Raw genomic sequence first — 18,517 nt, 5'->3', positions numbered from 1 at the left:
CGCAGAGCGGCTGGGCCCGTGAGCCATGGCCGCTGGGTCTGCGCGTCCGGAGCCTCTGCTCCACAGCGGGAGAAGCCGCAGCAGTGAGAGGCTTGCGTACCGAAAAAAAAAAAAAAAAAAAAAAAAAAAAAAGTCCTAGCAACTAAAGACAGACCTCTCTTAAATTATGACAGAATTTCCACGGGGGAATTATTTCATCCATTGATTCAAAAATATCTACTGAGCACCTATAGTCAGGCAATTCTAGTTGCTCAGCAAATAGAAGAGACAAAAATATAAAAAGGACGTTCAGATTCTAGTTGGGGGTGCACTGGTAAACAAATGAACAAGGGATTATAAAATACATGGAATGATGCTGTGTTCTGGAGAAAAGTAAAACAGGAGAAGGAGGAGGAAGGGTGAAGAGACAGACTTGCGATCTTATACTGCAGGTTCAGGGAATGCTTCACTGAGGAAGTAGGACTGAAAGATGAGAAACTGAGTCTATGTCAGTAACTGGGGAAGGGGCTTTCCAAGCAAAGAAAACATAGAAGTGCAGTAGCCCTGAAGCAGGAGCTAAGTTTTACGTAGATATTCTGGAAGGAAAAAAATTTAACACCTGGATTGGAGTCCTAGCTCTTTGCCCTTTACCAACTCAGTAAACTTCAGGAAGAAAACATTACCCCTCTTGAACCTCAACTTCTTCCTCTGCAACTCAGGATACTACCATGTAACTCACAAAGTTATTTCAAGGGGAGAAAAGGTTGTTTAAGAATGCACTTTACAACACTAAGGGATTATTCCCAAATGTTTGTCCTGAGGGCTGCAGGAATCCTAGTTGAGGCTCTGCTGGCTTCAAGCTACAACTTACGTAAATGACCAAGCTTGTTTCCTCATCTGTCAAGTTAGGAGAATGGCATCCATCTCACCAGGCGTTGTGGGGATTCACTGAATGAGATCATCCACGCCAATACAACGACTGATACACAAATTCCTCAAGAAGTGAAAGATCAGCATGCTTGTCCCTATGGGGGCTGCCCTACAAGCAGGCAGAGCTCTGCTGCCGGGCTCAGCATCAGATGCCCACCGCGAAGCTCTTCCTTAGGCTCTAGTGGAATTGCCTGTAAAGTCTCTGGACGACTCTGAAGTGTTTTTCCCCTTCCCCGTTCTACTGTGATGTTCTGGCTTCTAAGACACCATTTTCACTCTCTGAAGTCTTTTCAACACATGCAGGTACCATTTAAAAAGCGCTTGAAATGGAGCTACCACCAAACGGATTTTCCACGGGGTTCCTGAAGTCCTCCGCCAACCTTCACTTCCTCAGAGAAGCGTCACTTCACTAGCCTGTGGTGAGGGACGCCCTCCTTTTATAAGGACGTGATGACATCACCTCGCGTCGCGTCGCGCTTGCGCAAAGATGGTGGCGTGGCCACGCCCAGGTCTGCACCGAGACCTAACGTCCACAAAGTCAGCGGCGCCCTCCCGGAAGAGGTCAGTGTGGGGTTCGGTGAGTGTGAGTGAGGTCCGACAGCAGGACGGCCTGCGGGTGAGTGCTCCGAGTGTCCGAGTGTCCGAGTGTCCGAAGGACGGCTGCGCTCTGGTGGGGCGGATACTGTTAAGGGGGAAGAGGTAGGGTGATGAGGAAAGTTCCCGAGTCCTTCCAGTGTACGCGGAATTTGAGTGGTCCGTGGGCTGATGATTCCTAGAAGCAGCGGATCTTCGGTTCAAACGGCAGACGTTGTCTTGGGGTCAGTGTGAAGTGCTGATGGTGGTCGCAACAGAAAAGAAGTTACTTTGGAGTCACTTCCAGGAATTTCCTTGACGCTGCATCCGAAACTGGGAAGAAGGCGGCGAGGATTGGCCTGCAGTGATTTCGTCGGAAAGTATCTGTAACTCGACCCCTTCCGGGCGAGCCTGTTAGTGATTGCTGTCCGCGGTGCTGAAAACAGAGCGGCGCCTTGAGGAGGAAACCCGTTGAGGGCAGGACGGTGTTTCTGCTTCCCTTGGCAGTGCTCAGTGTCGTACGCTCCATGTGTGTGTGAAGGAAGGGCTCCGTTTTTTTAAAAAATCAGTGCTGGACACTCAGGCGGTGAGCAGACAACCAGTACTAACTAAATAAGATTTAGGAAAGCCCGTGCTTCATTCCAAGAAGGAATTTTCATTCCTGTTTTTTTATTACATCATTGCAGCTCAAATTGCATTCTCCCTTTGGGCAGGCACCTTCAGCTCTTGCACCCAACCATATTTGCCTGCAGACTCAGTCTTCCAAGTAGTTCGCTAGACCTCTGTCTGTATTGGCCTAGGCGCTTTCCTCTGTTGAATTTTACACAGTGGGGTTGTTTTTTTCTTTCTTTCTTTCTTTCTGTTGATTCAGTAAAATGTTTACTAGTCTTAGTACCAGCTGCTTGTTTGTTTTGAATTCTGATGAAGGTTAAAATGTGGGTGAAGAAAGAAGAGGGGAAATATGCTGCATTTACCTGTGTCACAGTGTTCTGGGATGCATCTGGCATACGGAAAACTATGTATCATGAGTAGAAGTGTTTATAAGTGCCTTCCTTTCATTTTATACATTGTTATAGCTCAAGTTGTATTTTTCCCTTCTGAGAGAACCAGTGGATTGAGGTGCTGAATGATCAAATGTTGCAAAGCTGAGGACATGTGGTAGAAGTAACTTTAAATGTTATTATTTAGCAGAAAGCTTATAAAGGCAGCTTTGATTAAAGATGACGTCCCTGTTTGCTCAAGAAATTCGCCTTTCTAAAAGACATGAAGACATGTAAGTTTTTTAAAAAGGCTAATCTCAATGTACAAACTGTCCTGGCTTTATTAGTGAAACTGTGTGCATAGGAAGACTTAAAAATCTGTAAGTGCGTCATTTTAGTTTTCTGACACTTGAGAGATTTTGGTGTTAAGGCATGTCATCATCCCTCTAGACTAATAAAGATTAAAAGGTCTAATTGTGTTTTCTGTCTTCTTAATTCTTGTTACTAATATCTAGATAAATTCATTCTCCCTCTAAGCTTTCTATACTCCACATTGGTATTTAATGAACTTCTCTAACCTTCTTACCAAGGGCTGGCTGGCTCTCATGGGTATGTGACTGTGTAGTCACAGGCCCTGCACTTGATGCTCTAACTTCACTATCTTGAAATCCCCAGTAATTTTTTTTTTTAACAAGGGACCCCAAATAATTTTTTGCCAAGGAGAAAAATTTTCATTTTGCACTGGGCCCTGCAATTTATATGGCCAGTCCTGCACTTATATTTAGTATTAACCCTTCTCTAACCTCTGTATTGTGGGCTCTCATGTTTTCCTTTAATTACCAGGCTCTCTACCGTGGCCTCCTAAGGTATTTTTCTCACAAAAATTACTGTTCAGAGACCTGGGGTTTTAGTTCTACCCTCAAGAACAGCCCTATGCAACACAGTGTTTCTTGAAAATTTCAACTATTTGGGAAATGGTTACACTGTTAGGTGTACCATTTGTGTATTTTTTTCTCACCTGATCATTTAATAAGACCAAAATCTTGTAAAAATGAGCATATAACCAGGGAGAAACTTTTAAAGTCCTCTATGTGTATAACAAAGTAGTCTGATAATTTACTTACACCTTTCTACATCTTTCTTCAATTACTGTTTTACCTTGTTGTGAGTATGCATGTGTAAACACAGCCTCTCACTCATATATGGAACCATCATCTTTCTCTTGGAAAAAGAGGAAAAAAATATTTTTATTGCTTCTTCAAACATATGGAAGTTTAGCACAATTCTAAATGTGTAACATAAGATTCAGGGGTACTGAAGTGTTAAGCAGAAGGTTTCGTATAGCAAGTTATATCAACGTATGTGTGGGGAGGTATATATAAGTATGTGTACAAAGGGATATGTATTACAGTTTGCATTTTCACTAAATATTTTTCAACACTCTACAATAATTTCAAAAGACCAGAGAGGTTACAAAAACAGAAACATGTACTTATAGCGTACATATGAAAATAAAAATAATTTTACCAAGACTTAAGACGTACTGAACTACCTAAGGTTTTCACTGTCTTATTAATTGACATAGTAATTGGCTTTCAAAACAGGTTGAACTTGAAGGGAGGTGCAATTAAAAATGAGTTATTTATCAGTGTATTGGTCAAGCAATAAAATGTTTCTTTAAACTTTATATAATCTTCATTTTCTCTAGAGTATCACAAAGATTAATGTTACTTCAACAAATGGAGAATAAACTTGGAGATCAAAACAAGGAAAAGACCCCTCAGGTGCAAACAGCTGAGACTGCTTTACAAAGGAACCTTAGTCTTTTAAAGGTAAGATTCTCTGAATTAAATATATTTTCCCCACGTTGCAAAAACGTTTTACGTCAACTTCATAACTTTGATTTTTGTAATTTCTTCGTTTTGAGTTACAGAAAGAATTAATGAGGTACTGTCTATTTTTTAAACCCATGTTAATTGGACCAGAAGCACGGATTCTCATTTTTTAAAATGAAAATACTTGAAGTTTGCTTAGGCTAAGGAAAAATCAGTCACCACAGGAAGAATTTTAAGGTCACCTTTGTGCGAGAATAAATACAAGACATAGCTTCTATCTTCCATCTTCTTTTATTCGTAGGGAGATCCTGAAACACGATAAAGCACCTATCATGTATTTAAAACAATTTGATTTTGCCCTACTGGGGCCACAGTCAACACACAGAATTCATATCTAAGATAACAGATTTCCCTGATCTTTTTTGATGGTGATGGAGGAGGTGGTCAAAGTATGTGATTGCGCAAGGCCTCACCATTTGGCCAGTGTGCCCATTTGGAGTAAAATCATATGTGTAACATTTTTGGCTGCTTGCTATACTTTGCTTCCAGAATTGTATGGCTTCATCCATAATTAAAACCCTAAAGTTTGCTTCCATTCAAGCTTCCAAGAGATCCTATGACTAAAACATTTGGTAGTAAGGCTATATTATTTAAGTTATAAAGCAGTGTTTTCAGTTTTTTATTGTTAAATATTTTCATCGATAGGCATGATGTAGTTCTCTTCTGTCCTCACTAGAGGATAAAGGAAGAGGAAAATTCAGTTATCTTCTCAGCTTCTGGCAGTTTGATCCACAGTAATTTAAGTCACAGCCATAGTGCTACCAAAGCATTCTATATTGCCATATGTCTTACTTGCCCAATGGTGTTTGCAATATTTATTTTTAAGTGGAAATATATAGGGTAATCTAGAATTTGCACTGAAAAGTCAGAAAATCTAAATTGGAAGTCTTGAAGGCTTGTTTGCTACTTATTACGGCAAGTGCAGGTAATATTAAGTGTCTTCCTTTTAATGAGAAAGTATTTGATGAATGCCCAGAGGGTCCTTACTATTGAGCTAGTTCTGGGCAGAAAGTGAGGATAATAAAGTAAGTATAAGTTAGAGTTCTTTAGATCAAGTAGCTTACAGGCTCGGTTGATGACATAAGGTTGTCACACACAAAATAGAGACCTTGTATGATCAAACATTAATTAAAATATGTGGAATACTCAGCACTTTAGGAGTAAGTGTAAAAACTCTTTGAAAGCTAGAATATGCTATGAGGTCTCAGAGAGGAAGCTAAGCTGGAGCTGCATTTCAGTAGGCAGATGGGAAGGCATGCCATTGAATTTTTAAGGAAGATTCAAGACCAGAAGAAGAACGAATGGCCTTACTAATAATGTTCATGGGATCCTAAGCTAACTAGCTTGGGAAGTCACAGGAAACAAGGCTGAATATGTATTCTGAGACCAGATGAAGAAGTTGAGACTTGGTATGTAGAGATGATATAATATTGAAAGTGAGCCAAAAAAAAAAAAAAAAAAGAGAGAGAGAGAGAGAGACTTATATAAGAAACATATGAATGGGTCTTTAAGAAAGAGTCATTTGCTATTTAGATGCAAAGTGATTTCAATAATGGAGAGATTGAATTTAAGGAAGGTAGCTCCTTGTCATATCTAGAAGGAAGATAATGAACCTAGTTTCATAGTCATTAGAAACCAGTTTGGTATGGTGTTTTTTCCCTTAATTATCAAAGTAATATATTCTCACTATAAAAAAAACTTGAAAGAGCAAATATGAAAAAGAATACCTTCTATATCATCTGCCCATTTAGAAATTAGTATATTTTTGTGTATTTCCTTTCAATCTTTTTATAAACATTTTTCAACTATCTCTTACATCCCAGATACAGTGCTTGCTGTTAGAGACGCAGTTTTTCCCCGTTTTTCTTTTAAACATACTTTGAATAACTGGATATGCAATTTTTTGTCCTTCTTTCCCGCATATTATTTTCTTTAACTTTGGGTATACTCTTAGTGGCTCTCTCATAGAAGTTATCGTGACAGTAAAATAAATAGGACTTGCTTACACAATTTGAGTTGAGAGAGACTTTAAAAAGCATATAGCTTATATTCTTATCTAAAGGTCTTTTTTTTTTTTTAAGCATAAAAACTTTTCCCAAAGATATAAAATAGATAAAAGTGGACCTGCTTTGGCCCAAAGCCCTATCCATTCAGCCTTTTCTTGCCTGCACTGCTGTGGCTCTAAGGAACTGTGAAAACCAATGATCTGGGCTAATCCCTTAATTTAGAGATGAGGAAACCATAAGGTAACTATTCCTAATACCCCTTTGTCAAGAACAGGTTAAGTTATAGCAGGATAGGTACTTAAGTACAGAGTGCCCTTGAAAATGGTACCATTAAAACCTGGCAGCATTCCTATAAGATAGTAACAAAATAGGGATGACTGTATCACTGTCCATTATTTGACCTTACTCACATGTTCTGAACAATATCATAAACACTAAAAGGGCATGAGCTTTAACTTTCAGAAAGAAAGATATAACACTAGCATCTTTCAATGATGTAGTTTTATACTTAGAGAAGCCAAAGTTGTTTCAAAACGGGTATGAGTTGAGTAAAATTAATGGATAAAATGTAAACATAAAAAACAACAGCAATCCTATATATATACAGCTGGAAAAGAGACACCACATTCATATTAGCAATAAAATTATAAAATATATAGTTGGGAATGCTTTTAACAAGGGATCTGCATGAATGGTATTAAGATAATTATTACACTTCAGTGGGAGCTGTAAGAGAAAATTTAAATGGAGACATACGCCTTAATCCTGCCTGCGGAGACTATTATTTTTCTAAGTCAGTTGTCACAAAGTTATTTTTAGATTTAATAAAATCCCAACAAAAATTTCGCTAATTACACTTGAAAAAATAAATTAGCAACAATATCAAAGCATGATTTTAAAAGGGGAGCAATAAGAAAGAGACTAATTCCATCAAACATATTAGTAAAAGAACGAATAGGAAACTAAGCAGTGAAGAAAACTCACAGTGAAGGTTTAGTCAGTAAATATAGAAGGTAGCGGCCTTTGAAAACAGGCTCAGGGATTTTTTCAATTAGTATTAATACAATGAAATTTAGCAAAATCATAATGGATTTGAAAGACAGAGGATTTTATTTCTACAGATACTTTCATGATATAAAGTGCCGTCTCTCCCACCTTTCCCTCCACAAAATTTAGTTTAACCCAAAAAGCCGACTTTGTGGTAACAAACGTCCTCTTGTGAGGAGGATGGACGAACACTCTGGCGTGAGGAAGAATGGGAGCATCCCACAGCAGATTAAAGATTCACGCCAGAGAGTGACACTTATACCATCACACACACTGGAAGCGTGTTTTTTAATTGCTATAAAAATTTCACACCTGTGTAAAAGAAGGAATAGAAGAATGTATTTCCATGCACTTATCACCCAGATTCGATCATTATCGGAACACAGCTAGCCTTGTTTTGTCTATACTCCTCACTCCCACCCCTTAAGATCATTTTGAAGCTAATCCTCAGACACTGCATTGTTTCATCTGTAAATATTTCAGTATATCTCTTTTTTTTTTTTTTTTTTTCCTTGGCTGCATTGGGTCTTCGTGGCTGCGTGCAGGCTTTCTCTAGGTGCAGCGAGCGGGGGCTGCTCTTCATTGCGGTGGCTTCTCTTGTTGAGCAGCACGGGCTCTATGCTCACGGGCTTCAGTAGTTGCAGCATGCGGGCTCAGTATTTGTGGCTCACGGGCTCTAGAATGCAGTCTCAGTAGTTGTGGCGCATGGGCTTAGATGCTCTGCGGCATGTGGGATCTTCCCGCACCAGGGCTCAAACCCATGTCCCCTGCACTGGCAGGCAGATTCTTAACCACTGCACCACCAGGGAAGTCCCTCAGTATATCTCTTTCTATATTTCAATATTTATCACTAAAAGATCAGCACTATTTTAAGCAAAATCAAAGTATCAGTATCAACCTAAGAAATTAACAATAAATCCTCAAATATCCAATCAGGTTCCAAGTAAAATCCAATTTGTAATTGATATATCTCCTAAATTTCTGAAAGTACTCCCTGCCCCTTTTCATATATTTGTTAAAGGAACTGGGTCATTTGCCCTGTCGAGTTTCTAGATATTGCTAATTCTATCACTGAGGTACCCATTTAACACGTTCCTCTCTTCCCCCTCATTCCTATAATTGACAGATCTAAGTTGTGCTGTGTAACAGAAATATAATTCAAGCCACATATGTAATTTTAAATTTCCTAGGAACCATTTTTAATAACGTCAACCTAAACAGATTAGATATTATTAAAATTTCAAACAAAATATTTCAAATGTAACTGCTATTAAAGGTTAGTAAATATTTTATATTCTTTTTTCTTACTAGACCTTCAAAATTCAGTGTGTATTGTGTGCCTACAGCACATCTTAAGTCAGACTTGTACATTTCGAGGGCTCAGCAGCCACATAAGGCTAAGGAATACTCCACTAACAGTGCAGATTACAGAGGCCTGATCAGATTGAAGTTCGATGTTTCGGGGAAGAACACTTCCGTAATGCCAGGCTCTCTCTCTCGTTTTGGAATGTTAGTTGTTGATGTCCATTGCCTAAGTATATTCATTAGGGGTTGCAAAAAGCAATATTCAATTATTTTATTCCTTCTCATTCAACTGCTAATTATTGAGAAACTTCCCTTCATCAATTATTTGGTTACACTGAGGTATATTTCACAGAGGAAAAAGCATGATGAATGCTTGATTCTATTTAGTTTTCAAAATAATAGGTTGGTTCTCTAGTATCTTCCAAAAGTGACCGATTAGGTGTTGTTGGTTTTGGTTGCTTGTTTGTTTTTGAGCTGTCTGGGATTTGATATTTTTCAATCCATTTCCATTTTTATTCCTACTTATTCTCAACCTGTCCCATTTTTACCAAGTGAGAGCCTCGTCAGATTAGCTCCTGAGTGCTTCTGATGGCATCTTAACAGTCTGACAGTTTCCTTTCTTTCTGGTCTGATGCAATCTTCCAGGCACATCATGTGCATTTGCTGCTTAGACCTGGAGTTGGCCATTGTTCCAAGGAGCCCTGGATCCTTTTGGTAGGAAATATGTTCAGAGCCCTCTATCTGGGCACTAGTGCGGTTTATTGCAACTTTTTTTTTTTAAGATAAAATACTTCAGGAGCTCATATCAGAAATTCCAGAATTCCAGTTTGCAAGACTTTTAACTTAAAAAATCATGGATCTTGTACCTCTAACTTCTTTTCCTCAAACCAAAAATCTGTTCCCAAAGAATTTTCCAATACCAATGTATCCTGTGATACAGACAGCACTGTCACCACCCATGTGATTACTGAGAATGGTTTTCAGTAACATACTTTTTACAATCCTTTTTGTCATTAGGGTGTATCTCACTAGGGATGCTCAGTCAAAATACTGTGTTCTAAGACCACTTGATGTAATTCTCCATGTGGTTATGCCACCACTAGATAGCAGTTAGGTTTGTTTCATTTTATTTTCAAATTTGTAGGGATTGCTTTTTCATTTGTTCTCTAACTATATAAAAATTTAAATGGTCTAGTGACAAATCTATACAACAAGGCAACAAGGTACAGGTAAAGCTGGCCAACTAGCCTTTCTTCCTCTCCTCTTTTTTCCTTTTCTCCCCCTACCCCCTTGGGTGCTTTGTAAAAAAAATTTTTTTTTAAGTTCTTGGTTTACACTCAGGAAACTTTGACACCTGTCTGTATTTATTTAATGAATACTTAAGTACCTAGTACATACCCTGCACTTTGTTAGATTCTCAGATGCTTAAAGGTTGTATGAGACGCAGCCCTTACCTTCGGACAGCACATAGTGTAAAGGAAGGTTCTTATATGGAAGTATTAAGATTTAACTTGCTATAGAAGGCTGGGGTCAAACTGCCAAGATTTGGGGTCAGGCTAAGGAAGGCATGTTTGATCCTCTGTGTTGTGAGTACCAATTTTTTTTTTTTTTTTAATCTAGGGGAGGACATATTTAAGGTACTTTTTAGCAAAACTAATCAGTTCCATGTTAGGTATGGATTGAACTAAAGTGAGATACAGCCTAGGCATGAGTACAAGTAAATATTAAGTATTTGTTGAATGAAACAGCATTGAGAATGACATGGAAAGGCTCGAGGAGACATCCTGATGGAACAATACAGGGAACTTTGAATTTTTCAGTGGCAGGAATAAGAACAGTTGGAGTTCGAGGATACAGCATAGGTATCTGAGTGGGTAGAATTCCCACTATTATACATTCAATACATTCGGTGGAAAAAGATGAGTTTAGTTTTATCAGGTTGAGAAATAAGGGCTAGGAAGAAAAGTTAGCCATCCCTCCTCAGTAATAATGAAAGCTAGATCAGCGACAGTCTTGGAGAGAGAAAACTTAAAAAGATGGGGACAGATGTCACAAATCTTAAGAAAGCCCACCCTGAGGACTAAACCAGAGAAAAAGGAGCCAGCTGAGGAGAAGGAGTCCGAGAGGTAAGCGAAACATCTCAGAAAGTGAAATATGACTTAAGCTAAGGAAGAAGTTCTCTGGAGGGGTGATAATCCCTTGTTGAAATGCTGCAGAGGGGACAGTTAGGTGAGGCTGACTTAGGCCTGCTTTTCCAGGCCACACGTCCCTCCTCCTAAACTCATCTCCTGCTCTTTGTGTTGCAGATCTGCTCTCCTCTACGAGATATTCAGTATCCTTATTTTCTGATCTTTAAGAAAAATGTTTAATCTTGCCTATAGGTGCTAGTGGCACCCAGATCTCCCAGTAAAGATAACTTTGTAACTGTTCTTAGGATAATGGTAAAATTGGGGTTCTGATTTTTATTGTTTGATTTCTAGAAGTAAAAAGTGGTTCTCCCAGGACCTTCTTAAATTTCAATGTAATCAGAAGACTTGGTCTCCCATGTCTGTTGTATCATTGGCATCAAGAGCTCTTTAAGCCTGAGTCTTGGCCGTGAACTTCTGGTATGGGAGAGGCATGCTTATAGATGGGCATTTTATCCCTAAATTGTTGTCTTTCCCCTTCAAATCACCTTCCTCTAGACAGCAGGTGCATTACTGGTTGTGCAACTTTGGGGAGTCCCTTTAGGGAGTTTCCTGTTTTTCCCTTTTCCATTTCGCACCCATTCCTTGCTCCCGCCGCTGCCATCTGCTATCTCTTTTCTCCTGTTCAGCGTTGGCTTCTTCACACCCCACTCCCACGCCCTTTTCCATCGCTCTCCTTCTGTCCAACAGCCCTGTACTTAGATCACTCCAGTGCTTGTACATGGAGCAGAGAACTTTCTCTCTTCTCTCAACTCACTAAGCTCAAAGGAGAGACAAAATTCACATGGCCTTCAACCAACACCCTGGAAACTCGACAAACCTGAGGAAGCACAAGACAACACAGGTGCTGATGTGGGGAGTATTTATTTAACAGGGCTCGAATATTTCTGTTAACAACTCGCAAAGTCTTACATTTCTGGGTGTGAACTTTATGTGCAGATCTAGATAAAATCTTTACTGACGTATGAATCAACCTTAAGTACACTTGTGTTTATACAAACGTACGAGAAGACACAAACATCTACACGTTCAACTACAAAGTACAGCACGATACTTGAATGCCATCAGCTGAAGGATGTATCAGTACTACCTAGCAATAAAACTTGCCTTTGAGATTAGCTTAGCAATCTGATACTAAAAATCTAGATAGCATAGTGAAAGGTTCTTGTTGCAAAGTACTCAGGTACCTCATGGACCTTTTCAATATGGGAAGTATTTGCCTAAGTATAAAATTTAAAAATGGAATATTGAACAAATGTAATGTGTGTCATTCATATACCATTTGCATGATCTGGGCAGACCAGAACTCTTTGAAGGTCAGCCTAGCATGGGTCTGAGTATCTGATCGTTTTTCATATCGGAATATTTGACTATTTTATCCATCTGGCTGTTTTTAAAGGATTTTAAAGCTAAGTTAGTACTCTGAGCAGTTTAGAGGAAGTTCTTTTTCCAAGAATTATTGGCATTTCCTAGCTACTTAAAATGAAAAAGGCAGAACTTAGAAGTACCACCCCCATCCCTGCCTTTTATTTTAAAATAAGAAACCCTGCATCCTCTCTTTGAAACCGGTTAATTAAGCAGTGATCTGTCAGTGCCTGTCCATCAGTTCAAACTGTATATCCAGAGAAGAGTTGAAGCGAGAGATCTGGGATACAGATATTGCTATTACAGGTGCCATTTGTGTGTGTGGTTTAAATACATTTTGTTTTGAAAGTGCTTCTGTTACAGGATATAGAAGCGGCAGAGAAGTCTCTACAGACCCAGAATCATCCAGTTCCACCGCCTGAGGTGGCTTCTCTTGAGGTGAGAATCTTAAGGAACAAATGTGAAAGAAGAGACCCTCAAAAAAAAAAAAAAAAAAAAGGAAGAGAGGCTCTTCAGTTAGTAGTGCATTGTAAGTGGCTGTGTATGTATATATCCCAGATTCCTTCATTCAGTAAAATAAATAAGATGTGTCTCACTGATCTCTCTATGTCCACAGTGCCATGCTTTGTATGTAGTGGGTAATCTGTAAGTATCTGGGTTTTAAAAAAATTTTACATCAAGTGAAAATTTTATCAAGACCTTGTGTCTTTTCACCGAGTCACTTAGAAATGACTCTTGTTAAATCCTAACAGACAATATGCATGAAATCTTAAGATGACAGCCTAACCAAAATGCTTTTCCTGTTGGCTGATGTTAGAAGTAGCAGCTCAGTCTCTTCACCAAAAATGCAACCAACGCTATTTAAATGCATATTATCATGCAGTATAGCGTGGCTTTTGTCTGTTTGATTTTGCTCAGTTCAAGAACAGATTGGGAAGATGGTTGGCAAAAATAAACCGTATTTGGTATACGAATGTATGTGTGCTGAAAGGGAATTTGCTACATATAGAATAGTTTGATTTTATATTTTTAATGACCTTTTTTCAATACAGTTTTTGTTTGCTTCCTAACCAGTGATGTGAATAGACTCAAAAATTAAAGGCTGAGAATTTGCCCTGCAATTTTCTGTGTCATCTAGAGTAATAAGGAAAGGCAGTGATCAAGGATAGAAAGAACTCCCGTTCAAAGTTGCGCCTTGGGCATGTCTTTTTCTTTGTTGAATTTTCCAATACCTTACTCTGGCCCGTACGGGGCCCACACAATAGGGGTTAATCCAGCCGTGAATGGCGGAGAAACACCCAACCACAGGCCTTGGTTGGTATTTTTCTTAGCTAGTCTCGCACAGCAGGATGACCTTTATTTTAAGTATGTCAGGCTACTTCTCAGACCACATGCATAGATGCGTAGATACATGGAACTCCTCATCATTTTCAGCTTTCAGAGCCCTCATACCTTTTTTTTCTTTTTTTTTTTTAATAATAGCATCTTATTTTTTTTTTATGTTTTAGTTTTTACTTTTTGGCTGCACCAGGCAACTTGTGGGATCTTAGTCCCCTGACCAGGGATCGAACCCGAGCCCACCGCAGTGGCAGTGCTGAGTCCTAATCACTTGACTGGCGGGGAATTGCCCCCACCCCCTACCTTTTTAATGCTCAATGTGAATAATTATGTCTCCCCAATGCTATCTAACTCTTTGACTGATTCTGAAAATGAGCTGGATAGTGAAGATCTCATATCAAATGCCCTCCTGTGACACAGAGCTTCTGCCATCTGACTTTTCTCTGGCCTCCTTCGGGCACTCAGCCAAGAAACCATGCAAGCGTGTAGATGCCATACAGCAATGCAGTATGAGCTTCTACAGCTTACAGACCGCTACAGTCAGTCTAGGAACACAGCGTCTCAACTTCCAAGTTACTTGAATTAAAAATAGCTAGATGATGTTGATATTATTGTTATTATCCAAAAAAATGTGGGAAGAAGTTACAGTTTGCCGTATCAGGTGCTCTTCTAAAAGATACAGCGGGTGCATAATTTTGCGGATGCATAACTTTAAATGTTTTTCCCCCCTACAATTAAGGGGTCAGTTCACCTGAGTCCTCTAGCATGCCCCTTATATTTCAGGTGCTGATCTCATCCAGGTCACATCTTTTTGTTAGTTCTAAAGCAGTTGTTCATGTTGAATCATTTCATTGTGATAATTTTAGTATGGGCAGTCATTTAGTATGGGATTGGGAACAGTAAACAAAAACTTTTAATGATTGTGTAGCCATAAATGATACTACTGGTAATAATCACAAGATTGGCCACAAGAGGGCGTGTAAAATCACAATAAAATTGTAAAACCTGTAATTCTGCCAGGCTCTAGTTTTACTGAGAAATTTGAAAATTAACACTAGTAAGTAGCCAGATTTTTTTTCTAAAATTAACATAAAATATTCTGTAGAGGAAGTGCATTCTACGTATATGTGTGAGTGTGTGTGTGTGTGTACGCACACACACACTTAAGTGAATAAACATTTAGACTATTATGAAGAGCCAAGTTCAATTGCTTGATATGCTTTTTTACTTTTGGATGTTGGTTTTTTTTTCCAGACTCTTTACTGGGCATCGGTAGAAGACTATATTCCCAAATGGGAACAGTTTCTTTTAGGAAGAGCACCATATCCTATTGGTGTTGAAAATCCAAATGAAGCAGAAGATACCATTCAAAAGGAGGTGCAGCAATAGCTTCTTCACATACTATTTGCAAAACCTATTTAGGAAAGCTGAGTGTTAAAGAATATGCAGATCACTGCAGGAACTTTAGGAATCAGACATGTTCAATTGTCTCATTACTTCCTCAATGACAAAGAAGATTTGAAAATCTACTTGGAACTTTCAGGCCGTCGCTGGGAGACCTACTACTCTTTCAGTGTCATGAATTTGCTTTCTACCAAACCCATGGAAGTGTTAAAAGCTGATACTGAAAGGTGGACTGTTGATTAAATAAGCTGCTGAATGAGTGTTGTGTGCTGTTAAAAGAAAAAAAAAAATCATTTACTGTCACTATCACCTAAACAGTGAATACCAGTAGTTCTGATTTTACATCTTCTATAATCTTTACTTTTCAGTTATTTTGTTATGGGGATAAGGCTCAGGATCCAAGTGGTTGTTTACTCACTCTTTTAGCTTTTTAACAAATGAAAAGACAGTGACAATCGCTTAGTATAATAATATTGATCAGGAAATAGATTCATAGGATTTTGTCCCTCATAGATCACTGGACCTGTAAAAATTCTCGAAGCAAGAACTAAACTACCAAGCATTCAATAAGTAGCCAGTTTCAGGAGGGCTCAGACTAGGTTCTGAAAAAGGACACCTATTAGAGCTGGGAATGGTCGCTGGATTTTGACCTGGTTATTTAAAGATTGCCAACCCTGTGAACACAAGTAACTCTTCTCTCATCTTTACATCTTTAAATCTATCCTTCCCTGTCCCTTCTATTTTCTTTATTTCTCAAACAACTGTCAGTCAGAAACTTTTGGGTCACAACCCTCAATAGCTTTGGGATTCCTCAATCCACCACTGCTGGAGTGCTCAAAAAAAAAAAAAATTCTAATTTTTCTACTTATAAAAGCAGCTCCTGCTTAGGAGTCCACATCACAATGAAAGATTTTCAATTTTAAACTGGTTTGTGGTTTTATAAGATGACAATAGGACAAGCTAAAAAAAAAAATAAAGTCCATTGTGCTGATGAGTTCCTTTAAACTACCATCTTGGAAATATCCTGTTGAGTGGGTGTTGGTGTGGGTAACAATAATGTTGTTTTCATAGCATGTGCTGGTAGATGAGCACACTTCTCTACAGTGTTAACAGTTGTAATTAAGGAATAAACAGCACAGAGTGTCAGTCCGATGACAATTTCATCTATAGTGTCACAATACAAAATGTCACAAAATATTAGAACTGTTATATAACTATAAAAAGGATTGGCTTAAAAACCAAAAGCCCTTTAAAAAGGAAGACAGAGAAAGAAAGAAAAAAGAAAACTGGCATAGGGACCAAAACCGTTTTATACCTTCTCAAGACTGTTCTGTCACGAAAATAAATTGATATATTTTTTTTTTCCTGTTACATTACAGTTTGGTTGCTAGCCATCCAGTTGATTTAGCAGGAGAATGCAGGGCTTTTTAGCAGCTTTGAATTGGTAAACAGATTTAGATGTAGTAGAGAGAACATGAGGAAGTTTTTTTTTTTTTTTTTTTTTTTTTTAACATCCAATCTTTCCCAGCATATGCACATAAGAAGGTGAATGAAGCGATGTGAAACTTATTTCTCTTTAGTCAAGTGAAAAAAAGGCTAAACATTTGTTGAGATGGTAAAATATTGTGTCAAGCAAGTAGGCATATTCCAAAATTAAACAGTGGTTGATACATGAGCCGTCCTCAAATATTTGAGCATTACGCTTCCTTTGAGTTCTGTAAATTAAAGCACCAGTAGGTTAGATTAAAATACAAAATGAATAGCAATTTAACCATCTCAGGAAAGGTTCAGGTTTTTTTCTCCCCTAAATTGACTAACTTGCTAAATCTTATTTTTTTTTTAAACCCTTAAGTTTAATGTAACCTGGCTTATGATTTAGGGCAGAAGGGAAGCTATTTCTAGGCTTCAGTTGTACCATTTCCCCCATTTCTAGTTAGTACCTCAAAAACTCCCAGAGGGGACTTTATTCCTGGCCCACCCAGAGTTTCCCCCCAGCCCCCTTCTTGTAGAATGGAACAGATTGCACCACATGGTGTATGTTTAAAGAAAAAAACAATCCTGAAGAGACCTAGATACCCCATTGAAGGGCATTATATTCCTCATGGCAAATTAGCTTTACGTAGGATTTCCAAATATTGTTTTCTGTAAGGAGGAGAGAAATACAGTATCTAATATACATTTTGTACATAATTAGTAGGAATCAGACAACGAGAAAGAAATGTCATCTACTGAGACTTTTTCCTCCCTATTCAGTGCCCTTACCATACACTACATTGTACCCACTAATCTTTATGAAAACTATGAATTTGGTTTTTGTTTTTTTTTTTTAGAATAATGGGGTTTTCAAAATAAACCCTATTCCAAGAATTTTTCATAGCCTTTCTTGGATTGTTGCAAATGCATACATATTCAAAGATCATTTTCTGCTGAACACTTCTTGTGTATGATATTGAGTATTAAACCATAAAATGCTAAAGTTCAGAAGGAGCTGCAGTTTTTCTCTGAACTTCAAAAAATTAATTTTACTAAGTACTCAGGAAAAAGCCTAATACTCTTGAAACCAGACATCTGGTCTTTCCCATGCGTAGGGAGCAGTGTGAATGAAAGTGATGTCAAACGGACAGTTTTTCTCTGCCTTATGTATAAGGTGTTTTAACTTGCTAGCTTAAGACTTAGATGAGAATTAAAATGATCTTTAACTGTATTTACCATTTTGTCTTCTCTGCCTCATCCTCCCTTTTCTATTAAAAAAAGAGAGAAAGATACATTGGGTATATTTATTTTAGATTCAAACTTAAAACTTATTTGGAGGCTATTTTGTCACTTAGGAGACAACTGGAAACACTGGGAGTAGACTGGGGAAGAGGTATGTGAAAAACCAGGGTATGCAATCACCAGTTTCAGGCAGGAGAAAGATATTGAGCTTTAAACCCACTGTAAGGTTTTGCTATGTAAAATTTAATGCACAAGGCCATGAATTTGGCTTTATCTACAAAATACATTCTTTTCCTTCCTTAGTCTATTGTCTTTTTATTCTAAGCCAATTCACATCATTTCATTTTTTTTTTAAGAAAGTCTCTTGTTTAAAAAATAAAGTTTTAAATCTCCCTGAAGAGTTTTTTCCCCTTTTCAAGAATTGCCCAAACATAATACCTACACGGCTTAAAACACCCTTCACTGCAGTACTCTATTTTGACCTCTTCCACTTTAATTAGGATAGTAAGTTAATTTTTTAAAGAGTTGCTGACCAAAATCTATTCTTCAGAGAAGGTAGTAACTAGATGGTGAATTCAAACAGTTAAATAAAGTCTATGAAAAATATAGAGAAAGGGAAAGGGAGAGAAATTAGTTTGAGAAAACTTTAAGTTGGAATAAGAAAGTGTCTCACTCTCTCTCTGGTGATGCTTTTGTTTGTTTCTCATATAATTCAGAAGTTAATTTGTCTACGTAGGAAATTTAATTCTCTATTGCCAATAAGAGAATGCTTAGAGTTTTCTGGGACAAACATG

General features: G+C 38.1%; 1 protein-coding gene across 6 annotated transcripts; it reads left to right on the top strand.

Annotated features, from left to right (window-relative positions):
- Positions 1-1,401: 1,401 nt before the first annotated feature.
- On the top strand, positions 1,402-18,025 carry C11H3orf14 (chromosome 11 C3orf14 homolog). Of its 6 annotated transcripts, none has more exons than XM_032648687.1 (5): positions 1,402-1,470; positions 2,674-2,755; positions 4,171-4,294; positions 12,630-12,704; positions 14,859-18,025. In XM_032648687.1, the coding sequence occupies exons 2-5, from the start codon at positions 2,703-2,705 to the stop codon at positions 14,991-14,993; spliced, it is 387 nt and encodes a 128-aa protein (XP_032504578.1). In that variant the 5' UTR covers positions 1,402-1,470; positions 2,674-2,702; the 3' UTR covers positions 14,994-18,025. The 6 variants fall into 6 exon arrangements, with proteins under 6 accessions (XP_032504578.1, XP_032504577.1, XP_032504576.1 ...); XM_032648686.1 differs by having other exon boundaries at positions 1,412-1,525; XM_032648685.1 differs by having other exon boundaries at positions 1,435-1,525; positions 2,559-2,755.
- Positions 18,026-18,517: the final 492 nt, after the last annotated feature.

Source organism: Phocoena sinus, chromosome 11 (genome assembly GCF_008692025.1).
Source record: "Phocoena sinus isolate mPhoSin1 chromosome 11, mPhoSin1.pri, whole genome shotgun sequence".
Classification (NCBI taxonomy): Eukaryota; Metazoa; Chordata; class Mammalia; order Artiodactyla; family Phocoenidae; genus Phocoena; species Phocoena sinus.
Note: the sequence above shows the minus strand (reverse complement) of the source record. Positions and strands in the feature narration are given on the sequence as shown.